Consider the following 17,411-nt stretch of genomic DNA (forward strand, 5'->3'; position numbering starts at 1 on the left):
ACTGAGCCACCCAGGTGCCTCTTAATTTTTTTTTAACGTTTATTTATTTATTTTCTAAAGAGAAAGAGAGCATGAGTGGGGGAGGGGCAGAGAGAGAGACACCCAGAATCCAAAGTAGGCTCTAGGCTCTGTCCGCACAGAGCCCCACGTAGGGCTCGAACCAATGAACCAAGAGATCATGACCTGAGCTGAAGTTGGACGTTTAACCACCTGAGCCACCCAGGTGCCCCTTTAATTCTTTTTTTAATGTTTTTTTTATTTATTTTTGAGACAGAAAGAGACAGAACAAGAGCAGGGGAGGGGCAGAGAGAGAGGGAGACACAGAATCTGAAGCAGGCTCCAGGCTCTGAGCTGTCAGCACAGAGCCCAATGTAGGGCTCAAATTCAGGAGCTGCAAGATCATGGCCTGAGCCGAAGTCAGATGCTTAACCACCTGAGCCACCCAGGTGCCCCGGCTTTAAACTTTTTAAACAAATTTTTAAGAATGAAGTTTATATCTTCCATCACTACTTTTGTTGTCTGTTGTCCCGACCTTTGGGTACAAATAGTTTTAGCATTAAGCTCATTTTCCCTGATGTCTTCTAAGGAGCTGGAATCAGTTGGAAAACATGGATTTTTGAGTCCAGTTCTTGGTTCAGATCCTTGTTCTTCCCATTTTTTAGCTATGCAACCTTTGACAAGTTAATAACCAGTCTGGTTCTCCTTCTGTAATGTGGTTATTGTTTCCTTGTAATAGAATAATCTTTTGAAGAGGATCAAGAGGAGATGGTCTCTCAGAGCTCCAATATTGTGCTTAAATGTGGGTCCTGTCCTCTTCTGCCTTCCTTTCCATTTCTTCCCATTTGTCTTCTTGCTTCCCATCAAGTGCAAAGAATAGTTTGGCCCCATTAAATGTTTCAGAAATATCTTCTTATCTCTAGCAAATCACACCTTGGAGGTTAAATGTGCATATCAAGTGGGTCCCATCTTTCTTAGAGGGAAAAGTATGAATGACTAGCAGACAGCTTTACTAAACTATTTCATATGGAGAACTGTGTAATTCTGGGATCACTGGAAGAGCCTGCTTACACACCATATAGTACATGTATATTTTGATTCCAGAGATACTTAGGATTTACTAGTAAAATATTGATTGTGAGGATAATTTACTTGCTTTTGAAAATTATCTAGTTATGTCCTGAATTGTAACAGTGCCGGGAGAAAAATGATCAGATCTTGGGAGAGTGTAAGAAAATTCCGATCCTCCCATTGTTCCTACTCCAAACAAGGATCTTGAAGGATGCTAAAAGGTTGCTTCATCCTGCTTAATGCTGTGGAATAGCCCTCTTAGAAATGTGTTCTGGGTTGAGAATAAGTGACCTAAGGTCAGAGTTCATCATTCTATTATCTTGCTTGAGACCTGATGGTTTTAGATATTCATACAGACCTACTGGAAAATTACAACATTCTTTCTTCTAGTGTTTGCCAGGCATGGTGGTACCTCCTAGGCCTGCTACCTTGTGAAGATCAGTAGGGTAGGAGGGAGGAGATAGTCTTAGCTAATCCCAGAAGGCTCTGGAGAGAATTTTTCCACTGAGGCCCACACCAATGGCACCTGGCCTTCCAGCCTACAGTTCTGTCTCTGACAGCCACACTTGTTTGATTCACTGTGCCTGCCTTGGGAGGCTCTATAAAGAAACTTCTCTAAACATTTGAGAGCTTTCTGCCAGTTTCAAGGAGTGGCAGGGTTTTGGATGTTGGTGTTTTTCTTCTGCGGGGCAGCTTGGTTTAGGGCTGTGGAGTGTCTTCAGATGTCGAGTCCTTGAATTGATTGCACTGGAACAGAAGCAGGCAAGTGAGACAGATGTGACGAAACAGTGTTGTATGCTCAGTGCTATGCTTGGTGCCTTCTACCTTACTATATAGACCTACTATCTCCGTTCCCACAACAACCCTAGAGGGAAGAGATGATGGTATTCCCATGAAGAAACTACAGCTCAGAGAAGTTTTGAGAGTCAGTTAGGGTCACCAGCTCACCCGTACCCAAGCCCAGCTCTGTTCACTGCTTTGTGCTGCTGCTCCCTTCCCCCCAGGACTTAGAAGGGGCAAATGTAGAAATACGACTCCTTAGATCTTAGATTTGGGCTTTACAGAAGGAAGCACATGTGATATGGGATGGTGAGGGGAAGGAAGGAAGGAATAAGAGTATCATACATAAACATCACAAAGTATTTCTTTGTCCTGGAATATGGCCTGAAGCAGTCAAAGTATAGGATATGTTTTCTGTAGATGGTACAGACAACCTTGGGAACAAATGGACATAGGTTTAGCTGACATGCATTGAACATTACCTGCCAAGTTTGGGTCCTGACTAGACCTTTTTACATGGCCTGCGTTCCTCATTGACTGCTCTCTAGGTTTGACAGGGAAACCCATGCTGTAGATGTGGACCCTGACCCTCAAAAGAAAATGGCCTACATACTCACATAATTTTGGCCCTTTCCCCCAGGTATTATTTCTCAAAGCCTAGAAGAAGGAGTCTCTTTTCAGCCAGTGTTAGGAAGCAGCAGCTTCAGGCTGGAAGTAGCAGACACTGCATTCACACAACAGTTTGTTAGTTGGGCCAGGGAGGGGCTGTCTGCACTTACATATTCTCTGTACATTGCATTTAGACTTGTGAATTTTTGGTAGGTGCTGTTGAGTAAGTTGTTGAGTGTTTTATTTTTGTTTTGCAGTCTCCTCTAAGCCATGACCTCATCCTTAACCTGACTCAGGACGGGATCAAACTGCTGTTTGATGCTTTCAATCAGAGGCTTAAGGTAACTGTGAATGACAACTAAAGTTTCATGTCAGGCTGATTACTACGTACTATTGTGAGATGTTTCTGAAACTCATAAGTGGGGGTAGACTCCTGTGATTCGGTGTACCACAGTACTGGGGACTGGAAGCTGTGCCTGTTCCTCTAAAAAGAGGGAAGCTTGGGATGGGGTGGTTGGAAAGTGGCTGGGAGGGACTCCAATCATAGGCTGCAGAGGTGGAGGGGAAAGAGTGTTAAAAGCTTTGGGGAATACTATGGGGAGGGGGATTCTAAGTCATTCAACTTAAGGAAAGCAAGAGAAGAGCTAACTATTGGCACAAATTATCCCAGATCTTAACAGGTGTACTAAAAATGGGGCCTAACTGCAGAATAGGATCAAAAGAAATTTAGTCAGGTTTTTGTATCTTGCTTTACTTCATTCTTAGGTCAAGCAGTATGACTTGGAAGGTGAAAAACGCAACTGTTCTTCCTAAAATGCTGGAATTTACAGCTTAACACCACCAGTGATGAATTGATTCTTTAACCCCATTGAGGATATGTAAACAAACAACTTGATGGTGTATAGGGTTGTCTTAAGTTCAAGTGCAATTTACTAACACCTCTTTCACTCCAGGATGTTTTTAATACACTATTTACAAATGCCTGGGCTTCACAGATTAGTCATGTGACACCAGACTCATGCTTCAGAGTCACAAGGTTGAATGTGGCTCTGGGCATTGGCATACCAGAGTGCTTATCCTGGTTAGGTTATGGAGTAACCTTTCCAAAAGACTTGGGTACTTCCTAGTTCTCATCATCCCATCACAAGTGAGCTCCTAAGAAGACAAGATAGAACATGGAAAAGGAATCTGTACATAGAATGGGAATTCTTCATTTATAATGGTTTTTCTTTTTTTTTTTTTTTTTAATTTTTTTTTTAACGTTTATTTATTTTTGAGACAGAGAGAGACAGAGCATGAACAGGGGAGGGGCAGAGAGAGAGGGAGACACAGAATCTGAAGCAGGCTCCAGGCTCTGAGCTGTCAGCACAGAGCCCGACGCGGGGCTCGAACTCCCGGACCGTGAGATCATGACCTGAGCCGAAGTCAGACGCTTAACTGACCAAGCCACCCAGGCGCCCCTGTGATGGTTTTTCAAAAGCAAATGTGAACATTCTTAGCCCCATAGTTACCTTGCCTCTCCTTGTGGACTCAGTCATCCTGTCTTCACTGACCAGAAGTTTCACAGTGAGAAAAGGGAGAGAATGATCATCAGTGTGGCTTCATTACAAATCAGGGAAAATTAATCTGGAAACACCTTTACAAAGAGTTATTTGTTTTAGCTAGGTAAGTCCACTTTAGGAGACATAACCCCAGAAGATTATAAGGAAGGTAATGTTGACAGATACGTATAGCAGGGCTTTTCATAGTAATGAAAAGCTGGAAATAACCTACATGGACAGCAAAAGGGGATGGCTAGGCAGCCCATCATAGAATCACAGCATGATGAGGACAGTATAAAATATTAAGTGAGTACTTGGTACAGATTAGGCGCATCGCTGAATGCTTCCCGTGCATTTCCCAACTTAACAAGCCTGTGAGCTGTACTGTTTCCCAGTGAGACAAAGGAAGGACAGAGGATGAGTGGTCTGCCAAGCTTTTAACCCTGAATTACCAGTGTGTGATAGCCACTGGGAGTAGAAATGACTTAGCTTCTGTTGATGTATATGGGAAATAAATGTGATAAAAACTGAAGAAAATTGTGTGAGCACACTCTGGAGAAATGTGAAGAATGAGAAGTACAATTTGAATGAGAAAGGAAGTAATTAGAACCTTCTCTTCTGCTTTCTGTGGGGTCCCTATGAAGAGGAGGGGCTGGGACCCTGCTGGAACCTCTGGAAACTGAGGAAGTGATTCTCAGGTGCCCTTGGTCAGCATCAGGTTTGACCTGACCCATGTGCCTGCCCCTCCATCCAAGCACTTAAGAATACTCTTCTCAGGGTGCCTGGGTGTCTCAGTCGGTTAAGTGTCTGACTCTTGATTTCAGCTCAGGTCGTGGTCTTACATGACTTCGAGCCCTGCGTCGGGTTCTTTCCTGGCAGCGCGGAGCCTGCTTGGCATTCTTTCTCTCTCTCCCTCTCTCTCTCTGCCCTCTCCTTCTTGTGCACTCTTTCTCAAAATAAATAAAGAAACATAAAAAAATAAAAAGAATCCACTTTTCCCTGATGCTGTCTCCTGCAGTTTCCTCATCCCCTCACTCCCTGCCTATGAGAAAGCCCTACAGAATGAGGCTTCACAAATTTCAACCTTCACAGCTACATGTCTTTTCCTTTCCTATCTTGGCTGCTGCCATGGCTTCTCCTCTGGGGAAATCAAGGTCTTTTCCAGCCCAGTGGGTGGTAAATCATGAAGTTCAGACTTCCCCAGCTGCTTGTCCCTGTGGCCCAGCAAGCTCCATGGGCCAGATCTGCTTGTTGATTCTCCTGGTGACATGAAGGACTCCAAGATGGTTGGTACTCTGGGTCTCTTGCCACAAGTGCCATCCTACATATGCCCTGTGGTTAACTCTGGTCCATTGTTTTCCATTAGGCAGGCAGGGTTGAAACACCCATAAATGTTGGTCGGGGTTATTGGCAGGTGGGTGACAGCAACACAGAAGGAACATCCTGGAGTCCCACCACCACAGGGTGAGTGGTGGGAAGCCCTTGGGTGGTCATTGGCCAGCTGTAGGGGTGGCAATAAGGGAGGCAGAGTGCCTGTTCCTGCTATACAAGCATGGCTTCTGGCTAAAGGGTGAGGCTCTGCCAGCATGGGGCCCTGGCCTTGGTGAAATGATATACCAGTTTGGCATGATATACTGCCATGCCGGAGCTTTCTGAAGGGACACTGAGTATCTTATTATGAATCACAGCTGTTCCCCTGTTCTTCCTTTAATGACCTCTCTTGGCACCTCTTTCATGTTTTCTAGTTTCACATTGCCCTTAGCTGACTTCGTAACAGTCAGACTTGTCTGATGTTTTGAGTACCTTTCCTGTGCAAACTAATGAGCCAGACCTTAAAAAGGGCTTAACTTAGTGTGGTACTGGTGAATGGCATACACAAATAGTATAGGAAAGAGTTGATTGAAGTGCTGTGTCTGCCCAGCAGAGGGAGTTACTCTTAGCAAGTAGGATTAGAAGAGCTGCATTATAATTCAGAGGTGCCCAACTTGTGGTTCAGTGTTATGACCACTAAACAAAGTTAGAGATAAGGTCTGGCCAAGAGTAAACTAATATGTCTCATTTTCTTTGGTAGTTCCAGATGCTTCTGCATGCAGGGCCCCACAGCTCCTTCTAGGATGAGGCCCATATTGTCAGGGCAAACAGACACTGAACCAGCTCTGCTTGTTCCTCTACAGTAAGGTCCAGAACTCCCGACTGGAGGGTAGTAGCTGGTTCTTCAGGCCTTGGCCAGCCATGTTTCTTGCGTAGAAGACTTCATAGTGCTCATTATTTGGCACCACTAGTAGCTGAGTGTTTTAGCAATACCTTTGTCTTTGCCCTGAGTTCTTGGCATTTAATTAAAGGCTGAACCCCTTGAAACTACACAAGGGCACTGATGTTCTCCAGGTACCCTTCAATAGAGATATGTATACATATTTGAATATTGTCACACTTGTCCTAAACTAATATGACTTGTTTTCTAGCAGGATAGACCTCCCCCCACCTTTTTTGTTTTGTAAACCACAGTATTTTAAAGCTGATTTTGAAAGTGACTGGGTCTGGGGTCTTTTTAATGCAGCAAAGTGTGCAATAGCAGGAAGGGGGCTCAGTATCCAGGTTTTGTCCATAGTTTTAACCTTTATACTATGTGAATTTGTTTCTGTGGAGGTTTCCACTGTATGTACAGTCTTCTATATGACCCAGCAGTAGATTAGATAAAGGATCTTTGACCCACAGCCTCCATGGGCATCTGTTCAACAATCTGGATGAAGGGAAAGGAGAGGTTATGCTGTGTGTGTGGTATCAGTTTTTCCTCCATATTTTAAATGAGAATAAAATGTAATATGCAGTGCTTCAGGAGAATTTTGGCTAATGATAGATTTTTTTTCTTCACTATTCTATAAATGTCTTTTTTATTAAGATTTTATTTTTAAGTAATCTTTACACCCAATGAGTAGCTAGAACTCACAACCCCGAGATCAAGAGTTGTGTATTCTATCAACTGAGCCAGCCAGGTGCCCCACTATAAGTGTCTTTTCTTTTCTTTCTTTCTTTTTTTTTTTTAATGTTATTTTAGAGAGATACCGTACATGAGTTGGGGAGAGGGGCAGAGGAGGATAGAGAGAGTGAATCTCAAGTAGGCTCCACATCGAGCACAGAGCCTGATGAGGGACTCAGTCCCACGACCCCGGGATTGTGACCTGAGCCAAAATCCAGAGTCGGACACTCAACTGACTGAGCCTCTCAGGCACCCCTATAAATGTCTTTTTAATCCATCTCTTTCAACTGCAGAGCATTACCAATGCTTAAAATTTGATTTTTTTTCTTTTAGGTGATTGAAGTATATGACTTGACTAAAGTAAAGTTAAAATATTGGTAAGTTTTCTCCCCTGTTGCTCTATGTTACAGGATTGGTACAGATGGACTTTATTACCCTCATTAAGTTAATAAAGAATTCCCATTCCTAGCAGTTCCAGGATTACAACCTGGTACCATGATTTCCTCAGGCAGCCTCCAAACCTACTTAGCTTCCCAAGGAAGAGAAGGAAGTGTTAAGAACATGCTCTGTGTAAAACACTTCTCATATATGTCAGTTCATTTAATCCTTACAGCAAAGCAGGACCTCAGCTTAGAGGTGGTGACGTGACTGTCTTCTGGGTCATAGCTGCCCTCCCCAAATAGGTCTGACCCCAAAGCCTCTATGCTAAAGGGAATGCCAAAGGGACCTCTATTTGGAGGCCAAAATCTACTTCTTTTTTAAAAGTTTTTTTTTTTTTTAATGTTTATTTATTTTTCAGACAGAGAGAAACAGAGCATGAACGGTGGGGGAGGGTCAGAGAGAGGGAGACACAGAATCTGAAACAGGCTCCAGGCGGTCAGCACAGAGCCTGACGCAGGACTCGAACTCGTTACCACAAGATCATGACCTGAGCCGAAGCCGGATGCCCAACCGACTAAGCCACCCAGGCGCCCCAAAATCTACTTCTTAGAATGAAAATGGGGGTGGTCTATATCATGAACTAATATTTGAGCACCCTTTATGGCAAGGTGCTGTGCTACCATCTAGAATACTCTGTTTAGGGGCGCCTGGGTGGCGCAGTCAGTTAAGCGTCCGACTTCAGCCAGGTCACGATCTCGCAGTCCGTGAGTTCGAGCCCCGCGTCAGGCTCTGAGCTGATGGCTCAGAGCCTGGAGCCTGTTTCCGATTCTGTGTCTCCCTCTCTCTCTGCCCCTCCCCCGTTCATGCTCTGTCTCTCTCTGTCCCCCAAAAAATAAATAAACGTTGAAAAAAAAAAAATTTAGAATACTCTGTTTAGTAAGCTTCCTTAACGGGCTTCCCTTTCCCTTTGTGAGGGCGTGAAAGGGTCCAATTCCTGGGGCTGGCTCAAGCAGCATTTGCCAATAGAGAAGTGGATAAAGCAAATGTGTAATAGTACTGGCCCCTTGCAGATTTCTTTTTGTCTTTTAATTTTGTTGGAGCCTTTCTTTGTCTTTTCCCTCTTAAGAGTTAGTGGTAGGTACCTTTGACCCAGCAATAGCACTACCCAAGGGATACAGGAGTGCTGATGCATAGGGGCATATGTACCCCAATGTTTATAGCAGTGCTTTCAACAATAGCCAAATTATGGAAAGAGCCTAAATGTCTATCGACTGATGACTGGATAAAGGAGATGTCGTTTATATATACAATGGAATACTACTTGGCAATGAGAAAGAATGAAATCATGCCATTTGTAGTAACGTGGATGGAACTGGAGGGGATTATGCTGAGTGAAATAAGTCAGAGAAGAACAGATATCATATGTTTTCACTCATATGTGGATCTTGAGAAAGTTAACAGAAGTCCGTGGGAGAAAGGAAGGGGAAAAAATAGTTACAAACAGAGGGAGGGAGGCAAACCACAAGAGACTCTCAAATACAGAGAACAAACTGAGGGTGGATGTGGGGGTTGGGGAGAGGGGGAAATGGGTGATAGGCATTGAGGAGGGCACTTGTTGGGATGAGCCCTGGGTGTTGTATGTAAGCCAATTTGACAATAAATTATATTAAAAAAAAAAACTACAATGAGATACCACCTCATACTTGTTTTTTTTTTTTAAGGTGGTAGGTAAAATTAAATAAATAACAAGAATTAATGGTGGGTAAAATCATGAGGTTCTGGGTTAGACTGCCCTGTGTTCATCATTCTGTTACCTCTGTGACCTTGGGCAAGTCACTTAACCTCTCTAGGCTTGTTTTTCCATCAGAGAAATGAAGCCAGTATGCGGCTACTAGGTTAGGAAGATGACATGAGATACTGCTGGCAAAGCACTTGTCACCATGCCTGGTTAAAAAAAGAGGTGTTCCATGAATTATACTAATTTTTAAATTAACCTTTAAGCATTCTCCTTACATGCTCATCATCTGAAATCATGAGTTGCTCTTCATTCCCAAGCCCCTGCCCCTTGGGTTTTTCCTCTTTGCATGGGATCTGCCCCTCACCCCCAACCTACCTGTTCACCTAGTCCATGGGTGCTGGCTGGTTCTTCTGCCTAGTAAGAAAGCAAGCTGCTTTGCTTGGTTATACACTGTTCTCTTAAGATGTTCATCCCTTTTTAAGAAAGTTCCTTTTCAAGCCAAACTGCTAATAGGCATCCTGAGAAAACACATTCATACTCTCTCTTCCTGGGGCCCCTCTTTATCCAAGTCCAAATGCCATAGGGCTGAGACTGAATTTATTTCCTTCTAAATTGTGCCTGGTGACCACACGTGTCTTGGGAGGCCCTAGAGGATCAATTCAATATGTCAGTCTCAGGAGACTTGATTTATTCTGACCCCATTAATTTTCCTTCACTTAAAAGTTCTTTAATTAGGGGCGCCTGGGTGGCTCCATCGGTTGAGCGTCCGACTTCGGCTCAGGTCGTGATCTCGTGGTCTGTGGGTTCGAGCCCCGCGTCGGGCTCTGTGCTGACAGCTCAGAGCCTGGAGCCTGTGCCTGTTTTGGATTCTGTGTCTCCGTCTCTCTCTGACCCTCCCCCATTCATGCTCTGTCTCTCTCTGTCTCAAAAATAAACATTAAAAAAAAAAAAGTTCTTTAATTAAACTTGTGTTTTGACATACTTGTAGGCTCACCTGCCTGTGTTTTAAGAATAACTCTTCCAGCCACCATCTTCAGTGACCTGAAAAGCATCTTTGTTTTTCAGTGGAGTGCATTTTAACTCTCAGGCCATAGCTCCCACCATTGAGCAGATTGACCAGTCTTTTGGTGCGACCCATCCTGGAGGTAAGCCAAGTCTATCTGTTTCCTCTGTCACAGCCTATAATGATAAGCCTGGCAAGTGGCACCATCCCAGCCCTAGTGCCCCTTCCTACAGGAAGCCAGGTTCTGGTAGAATTTGTGGGTTGATACTTGGGTGAGAGGGAAAGCTTCTCCCTCTTGTTTTCACCCTAGTAAGTCAGTTCAAGAATCAGGCACAAGGAAGGTGTTACCAGGCTAGTTTGTATTCTCCTCTCTGGTACCATTCAACCATGTCGTTTTCTCCTCCCCACTCTTACAGTGTACAACTCCGCTGAGCAGCTCTTCCACCTCAACTTCAGAGGACTGTCTTTCTCTTTTCAGTTAGACTCGTGGACTGAGGCTCCCAAGTACGAGGTTAGCCCTTCCCTTCCCACAGTATTTGTCACCCAGTACCCAGGTGATATGGGCCCAGCAGACAGTGCCACTGGGGAGGTTGGATAGGTACCCTTTCTTTGGTTTCCTCATCTCTGAGGTCTTTAGGGGCCAACATGGATAGGACTGATAGCAAGAACAAAGCCTGAGCCAGCATTCCCAAGGGGAGGGCACTTCCCACTGCAGAGTGAGGATTTTCAGAGATAAATCCAGTTTGCCTTGCTTTAAAACTAAATCACTGTGTTTTTTTCAGTAACCTAGAGTTTGAGATAATTCATTCTGGATTTTCAGTTATTTATTGCTTTTAGCAAAATGTTTCCTTCATCCTTAGGTAGCAGCATCCTTAGGGTCGTGAAATGATAGATGTTTGTAAGGCTTACATTTTATTAAAGGAAGCATTCCTGCATGTTTTTCTTGATGAAGGAAAGAAAAACTGAGTAAAAATGAAAGGTGAACTTGAATGGATGGGGTGAGTTTATTGACCTGGAGCCAGCTTTAACTGTTGTTTAGCTTTGACCTGGCCAGTTCTTGAAGACCATGAGTGCTGGAGAAATGCCAGAGCCTGGGCCATATGGCCTGCAGTGGGCTCTCAGTAAAACTTTTGTCCTGTGTTTGCAGCCCAATTTTGCCCATGGTCTAGCTTCTCTCCAGATACCCCACGGAGCAACTGTGAAACGAATGTACATCTACAGTGGAAACAGCCTACAGGATACCAAGTGCGTTTGGGGAGCACAAGCTTCATGGGCCATGGGCTCCCTGGGAGGGAGGGTGAAGCCTCTGCTCATTCTGTGCCTGCCTCCAGGGCTCCCGTGATGCCCCTGAGCTGTTTCCTTGGCAATGTGTATGCTGAGAGTGTAGATGTTCTTCGAGATGGAACTGGACCCTCAGGTTTACGACTTCGGCTACTTGCTGCAGGTCAGTTACTGGCCTTGGGGTGGTGGATTATATTCATGTTGAGACGGTCTAAAATCCCACATGCTTAGAGGTAGTTGGTACAAGATAATGTAGGTGCTTATGGTTAAAGCTTTCATTTAAATTTAATGAAAAAGGACAAGACACAGTTTTGTCATTAGTAAATCTTAATAAGTAACAGTAGCATTGCTTCTCCTAGCATGTATATAGCCTTCTGTGTGCTTATGTAGATTTTCAGTTGTTCCCAGGCTGTTTACTAGAGATGCATGTTATGAGCTTCGATATTGGAGTGTTCTGCCCTTTTCTACCCCTTATGCCCAGTTCTCAGGAGGCTGGCAGAAGGGACTTCTTGAATTCTGGTTTGGCCACATCCACTGAGAGTTTTGCTGACTATGAACAAAAAAAGAGCTGCTGTCTTCAGTGGCTGGTCTCTCTAGGATCCATGTCTCATTTGTGATTTCCTTGTGTGGCATGGCCAATCTCAGCTACTTTGGACCTTGGGTCATGCTTCGTATTAGTAGTACGGGGATCTCCTATGTCAAGTTTGCCTCCGCGCCTTTGGCCTGGGTGCCAGCATAGGAGCTATGCCTAGCCAGTGTTTGTTCATTAATTGGGGTCTTGCATTCGTTTCTAAGGCACTAGTTCTTAACTATGAAGAATCTGGTGTAAGAACTCTGAAGTCACTCCCCTGAGCAGTTAGATAGTTCCCCACCTCCAGGTTAGAAATTTCTAAAAGTGTGGTTTTCTAGCCAAGCAGAAAACTAATGTTGCACTTGAGCTATACTGTTTGAGAGAATTGAGATGTAGCAACAAGGTCAATCTAGGGTCTTTCTTGTCAGAAGGATCACTCCTCGGGGCGCCTGGGTGGCGCAGTCGGTTAAGCGTCCGACTTCAGCCAGGTCACGATCTCGCGGTCCGTGAGTTCGAGCCCCGCGTCGGGCTCTGGGCTGATGGCTCAGAGCCTGGAGCCTGTTTCCGATTCTGTGTCTCCCTCTCTCTCTGCCCCTCCCCCGTTCATGCTCTGTCTCTCTCTGTCCCAAAAATAAATAAACGTTGAGAAGGATCACTCCTTGAAACACTGAGGTAGTCAAGGATGGCACAGTTATCCCAAGTGACAGCGGGGACTCTCTAGTTCTGACTTCCACCTTGTATAGCACACTCCCAGCAGCCACATCTCACTGCTTGCCGGATGAGTTGGGGAGACACTTTAAGTCAGGGACTCACCCAAGTTACTGTCCAATCTAGTACTCGTTGAGAGTTTCCTTTGGCAAGCGTAACTTGTCTCAGCCAACCCATTTCTCACATGTTTCCTGTGGAGTGCAGGTACAGTGATGTTTTTAAGATAAGAAGACAGTTCCATCTATCTTGGTCCTCACAATAATTTATAGGAAGATTCACTCCAGGGAATCAGAAGCTAAAATAGGCTCCTAAAACTAAGGGTACTTTTACCTGGGTAGGCTTCAGGTAGAGTGAGACAAGAGAGAAGACTCACCTGTGAAGAGTGCCTTCCTAGTAGCCCCATCTGCATATTCACAAGTGTACCTGGGGACTTTGGGCTTACAGTATAGGACTTTTGGTGGTCAGCCAGGATTGCCAAAACTGCAAGATATATAGACCGAGGTTAATGTGGACTATGGTTTTCCCAGGACCTAGTTAATTTAAACACAACCTTATTTGCCACTCATTGTATATGTGCTGTGACTGAAGATTCTTGGATTAGTTGAAGAACTCGGTACCAATTTATTTCAGATTGTGGATTCCTGAAGTCTTCCCTATATAATAAATGGATTATTATAAAGAGCCTTGTCAATTATAAAGTTCTGTGCAGAGTAAGGTGATGGTGGTTATCATGGACCAGGAAATTCAGTCTTCCTCAGGTTCTTGCCTTTTACAAAAGAAAAAAAAAAGTTTATTTTGAGAAAAAGAACATGAGCAGGGTAGGGGCAGAGAGGGAGAGAATCCCAAGCAGGCTCTGTGATGTCAGCACCAAGCCCAACACAGGGCTCAGTCCCATGAACAGGGAAATCATAACCTGAGCCAAGATCAAGAGTCAGAAGCTTAACCAACTGAGCCACCCAGGTACCTCCCCCACCTTTTTTTTTTTTCCCCCCAGTGGAGGAGACAGAAAATACTTTGTCTTTCCATCCACAGAATGGGGGAAATCTTCCTGTTGTTAGGAGTGTCTATTGCTATTCCACAGCTGCTGCTATGTGTGTGTTTAACTGGAACTGTTTCTGAAATGTATTAGAGTCAGGGTTTAAAGATTCTTCCCAAAGAAGAAACTCGTGGCAAATCAGGTTTTCTTATCCTCCCACTTCTCTGGTTTTCGTTTTTGAGTGTTAGTGGGTCTATCAGTGTTTGTAGAAATAGGGATGAGTTAATGGATGTTTCACTCTTGGCTTTTTTATAGAGTGCTTTTTTTCTTTAGGTCCAGTCTCTGGTTGGAGGTTACCATTGAGAAGCCCCTCTTAACATAAATTCTTGTATCTTGTCAGGACCTAGAAAGTGGCAAGAGATAGAACCTCATTCTGTACTTCCATAGCACCTATGCTGCTGTTTATTGTACCACAGTTGTGTGGTGTGGGATTGGGATCTTCACACCATAAGCTCCAATAAGGACAGAGACTGCACTTGTTTTGCCCAGCATGTTTCCTCAATATCTAACAAAGTGTCTATCCCATCGTAGTTAATAAGTAAATATTTGGTGACTGAATAAAGTTTCCAGAGCTCCACATCACTTTTGTGGGATTGTATGAGTCTCTGGGATTATTTCAAGTAGATGGTGATCTCTCATAACATCACAAGCTGTATCACTTGGTATTTCTGCTTATATGCAGTCTTGCCCCTCAGCCAGAGCTAATAATGCAGCATGCAGCAAGTGGCCTCTCTGGGAGCCCCTGGGCCTTAGGCTGCAGCATCTCAGGCCCTGGCTGGGAACCTGACCACCTCCCCCTTCTCCTCTGCAGGTTGTGGACCTGGCCTATTAGCAGATGCCAAGATGCGGGTATTTGAACGTTCAGTGTATTTTGGTGATTCCTGCCAAGATGTTCTTAGCATGCTTGGCTCTCCACACAAGGTCTTCTATAAGTCAGAAGACAAGGTAGGGGAAATGTGTTTATAAAGTCAAAAAGGCAGTCTCTCTCTTTTTTTAAGTACACACTACTCCCAACATGGGGCTCTAACTTGCAACCCCAATGTCAAGAGTCACATGCTCTACCTACTGACTGGGCCAGCTCCACTTTTCTTTTTTAATCAATATTAACTTAATATCAAGTAAATATAAATTGCTATTTTTCCATAGAACCTGTTCTATTACTGTTGACAAAGAATTAAATTGAAAGCTCTTGTCTGATCCTGTTGATCAGATTGTCCTGCCTTTTCTTGGATACCAGGGCTTAGTCTGTAGTCAACCAAAACTCAGTGTTATTCAGCACTAGCAGCAGGGACTCTGACACTCTTGCTCACCTGATAGCTTAATGTTACACACAAAGCACAATTTGTAGACTTGCAGTTAATCCAAGAACTGTATTAAGGGGTTGGATTTTATTTTATTTTTTTCCTAACAGATGAAAATTCATTCTCCTTCCCCTCATAAACAAGTTCCATCCAAGTGCAATGACTACTTTTTTAACTACTTCACTCTTGGAGTGGTAAGTTCTGATTCCTGAGAGAAATGTTGGATTTCTGTGGTGGTGGACCATGCACCTGGGCATACCTTTGTGTACACGTGGAGCTTGTAACCATGCCTGGCTGCAGGAAAACTAGCCCCAGCTGGCTTTGCCCAGTGCTGCCTTGCATTGGTACCCCAAAGTGGGCCTTCCCTGCCACCAAGATTGCTTAGAAACACAGGTTCCCTGGTATGTCTTGGCTTCTTTATTGAGGGAAGCGTGCTGCAAAGGTGGCAGCTGTGGGAGTCATCCCAATTAACCTATTTTGAGATCTGCCTGTTTGTAGAACACAGGACCCTCTTCTGGAGTCACAAAATAGGGAGACTGAAAAGTAGGGGTGTGCTTATGTATTTGCAGGGGATCACCCCACAGGCATTGCTGTGGCCCTGTGTTCTGGATGTAGGGTGCTGAACAGAGCTTGTGGCCACTGTCAGTGCTGACAGTCCTGCTAGTAGATGGGATGTGTGTGAGAGAAGTTGTGTAAACCCTGCCCTAGCAGGATACATCTCTTAGGGCAGGGTTGGCCTGGACCTTGATTCTTCTAACCTTTGAGCCTTCTAGGGCCTGAGTTCCTGAAACAGCAAAGAAAGGGTAGATTCTGGAGAGGGAGAGAGGAGATACTGGGTCTGCCTATGTGGATAAAGACCAAAGGAGCCAGGGGTAGTAGGGGCACGGCAGCAGGCTCATAAACTCTTGAGGTAGGACAGTGACAGAGAGAATGGTGCTTTGTAAACTGAACCTCTTGAGGTCAAGGACCAGTGATGATAAGTGACAAGAAAGATGGAACAAATGGCCCGGCCCTAATAGGACTTAATGTAGCTAATGTAGGAATGGAATCAGAGGGAAATCTGGGGTCACAGGCCTGAACAGCTGTCAGAGTGTGAAACTGGGAAGGGTGTGGTGAATAGGAGAGAGTGTTCGATAGGCAGCATCAACTCCAAGTCTGAGTCCTGGTCAGAGGCTGAATTTTCATTTCCCAGGGTCACTGATTCTCACAGAGAGGGCCTAATGGAAGCCAGAAGGGTCTTGCGGTCATGGCATTCAGAGTAATTAGATGCCTTGAGCCTCTGAAAAGTCAGGTGGTCGCTGAATCTTCTTGGTGACCTTTAAGCCAAGAGTTTTTAATCGAGTGCTTGTTAGGCAAGATCTCCATGATAGGTTTGAGTTCCCAAGCAGTGGCAGCTGTAGCCCACAAACCTGCTTGGCCTGCTGCTACCAAGTTTGGAATGGGAGACCCACAGATGATTGGGTTCCCCCCCTTTACTGAAAATGTCCAGTTAAGGCTGCTTGCCTCAGCTGCTCCCTTGACTGTTGTTTGGCAGAAGGCTGTTGTCCAGAGGCATCTCTATTATGAAGTGGCCATCTCTGAGTTGGACATGTCCTTTCCCAACCTCAGTAACTTTCCCTACTTGGAAATCCTTGTTTTCTATCCCAGGATATCCTCTTTGACGCAAATACACACAAAGTGAAGAAGTTTGTCCTACACACCAATTACCCTGGGCATTATAATTTTAACATGTGAGTATACCTGTACCTGCCCCTCCAAAACTGAGCTTTGAACTAAAAATTCCCAGTAAAAGCTGTGGCTTTGAATGCTCACTAATTTGTACCTAAATTCTTAGTTTTATGGGAAGCAAACATTTCTTGAGTGTTCGTTCTGTTTCTGGTACAGTGTCCAATACCTTTTATCTCTCCATTTGTACCCATTTTACAAATAGGGAAATAGGTTCAGAGAGCTTGGTATCTTATCCAAGATGATAGGGTCTTTAGACCCCAGAGCCAGGGCTTTGGGGGACAGATTCATTATGTTTTTCCTGGGTTGCAGGGTTGAGATGCACAGGGGGTCAGGCCTCTCATGGGGCCCAGCCTTTACCTATCTGACTTCTCTCTCTAGTTATCATCGCTGTGAGTTCAAGATCCCACTAGCCATAAAGAAAGGTAAGTAGTGAATATCTTCAGAGTAAAGAAAGTGTTTTGGAGAGTTAGTCTCTTATGATGAGAAGAGACCATGATCCAAACAGAAATGCTAGTGGTTGGGTTTATGGAGCCTTTGCCCTTAGCCTCAGCTCCTCTGGGTTGGGCTCTTTGTTCTGGGGCTGTATTGTTCTGGTCTGTAGTCTCCTGAAGGTTCTAAAGGTCTTTTCCTTTGACCATGGGATTGATGAGTGGGGATTGGTTGTCTCTGATGGGGAGTTTCCTATACAT

The 17,411-nt window shown here is 44.5% G+C and overlaps 1 protein-coding gene across 1 annotated transcript in view; it reads left to right on the plus strand.

The window, feature by feature from the left end:
- The window catches only part of PHAF1 (phagophore assembly factor 1), a 31,321-nt gene that overhangs the window by 10,532 nt on the left and 3,378 nt on the right, over nt 1-17,411 (plus strand). The window contains exons 4-13 of the mRNA XM_040498343.1: nt 2,715-2,798; nt 7,309-7,352; nt 10,160-10,239; nt 10,514-10,608; nt 11,245-11,342; nt 11,429-11,541; nt 14,505-14,638; nt 15,105-15,188; nt 16,642-16,724; nt 17,101-17,144. Of these exons, the coding sequence (XP_040354277.1) occupies nt 2,715-2,798; nt 7,309-7,352; nt 10,160-10,239; nt 10,514-10,608; nt 11,245-11,342; nt 11,429-11,541; nt 14,505-14,638; nt 15,105-15,188; nt 16,642-16,724; nt 17,101-17,144 (859 nt within the window). The remainder of the gene's footprint in view (nt 1-2,714; nt 2,799-7,308; nt 7,353-10,159; nt 10,240-10,513; nt 10,609-11,244; nt 11,343-11,428; nt 11,542-14,504; nt 14,639-15,104; nt 15,189-16,641; nt 16,725-17,100; nt 17,145-17,411) is intronic.

Source organism: Herpailurus yagouaroundi, unplaced genomic scaffold (assembly GCF_014898765.1).
Source record: "Herpailurus yagouaroundi ecotype Mexico unplaced genomic scaffold, PumYag 190, whole genome shotgun sequence".
Lineage (NCBI taxonomy): Eukaryota > Metazoa > Chordata > Mammalia > Carnivora > Felidae > Herpailurus > Herpailurus yagouaroundi.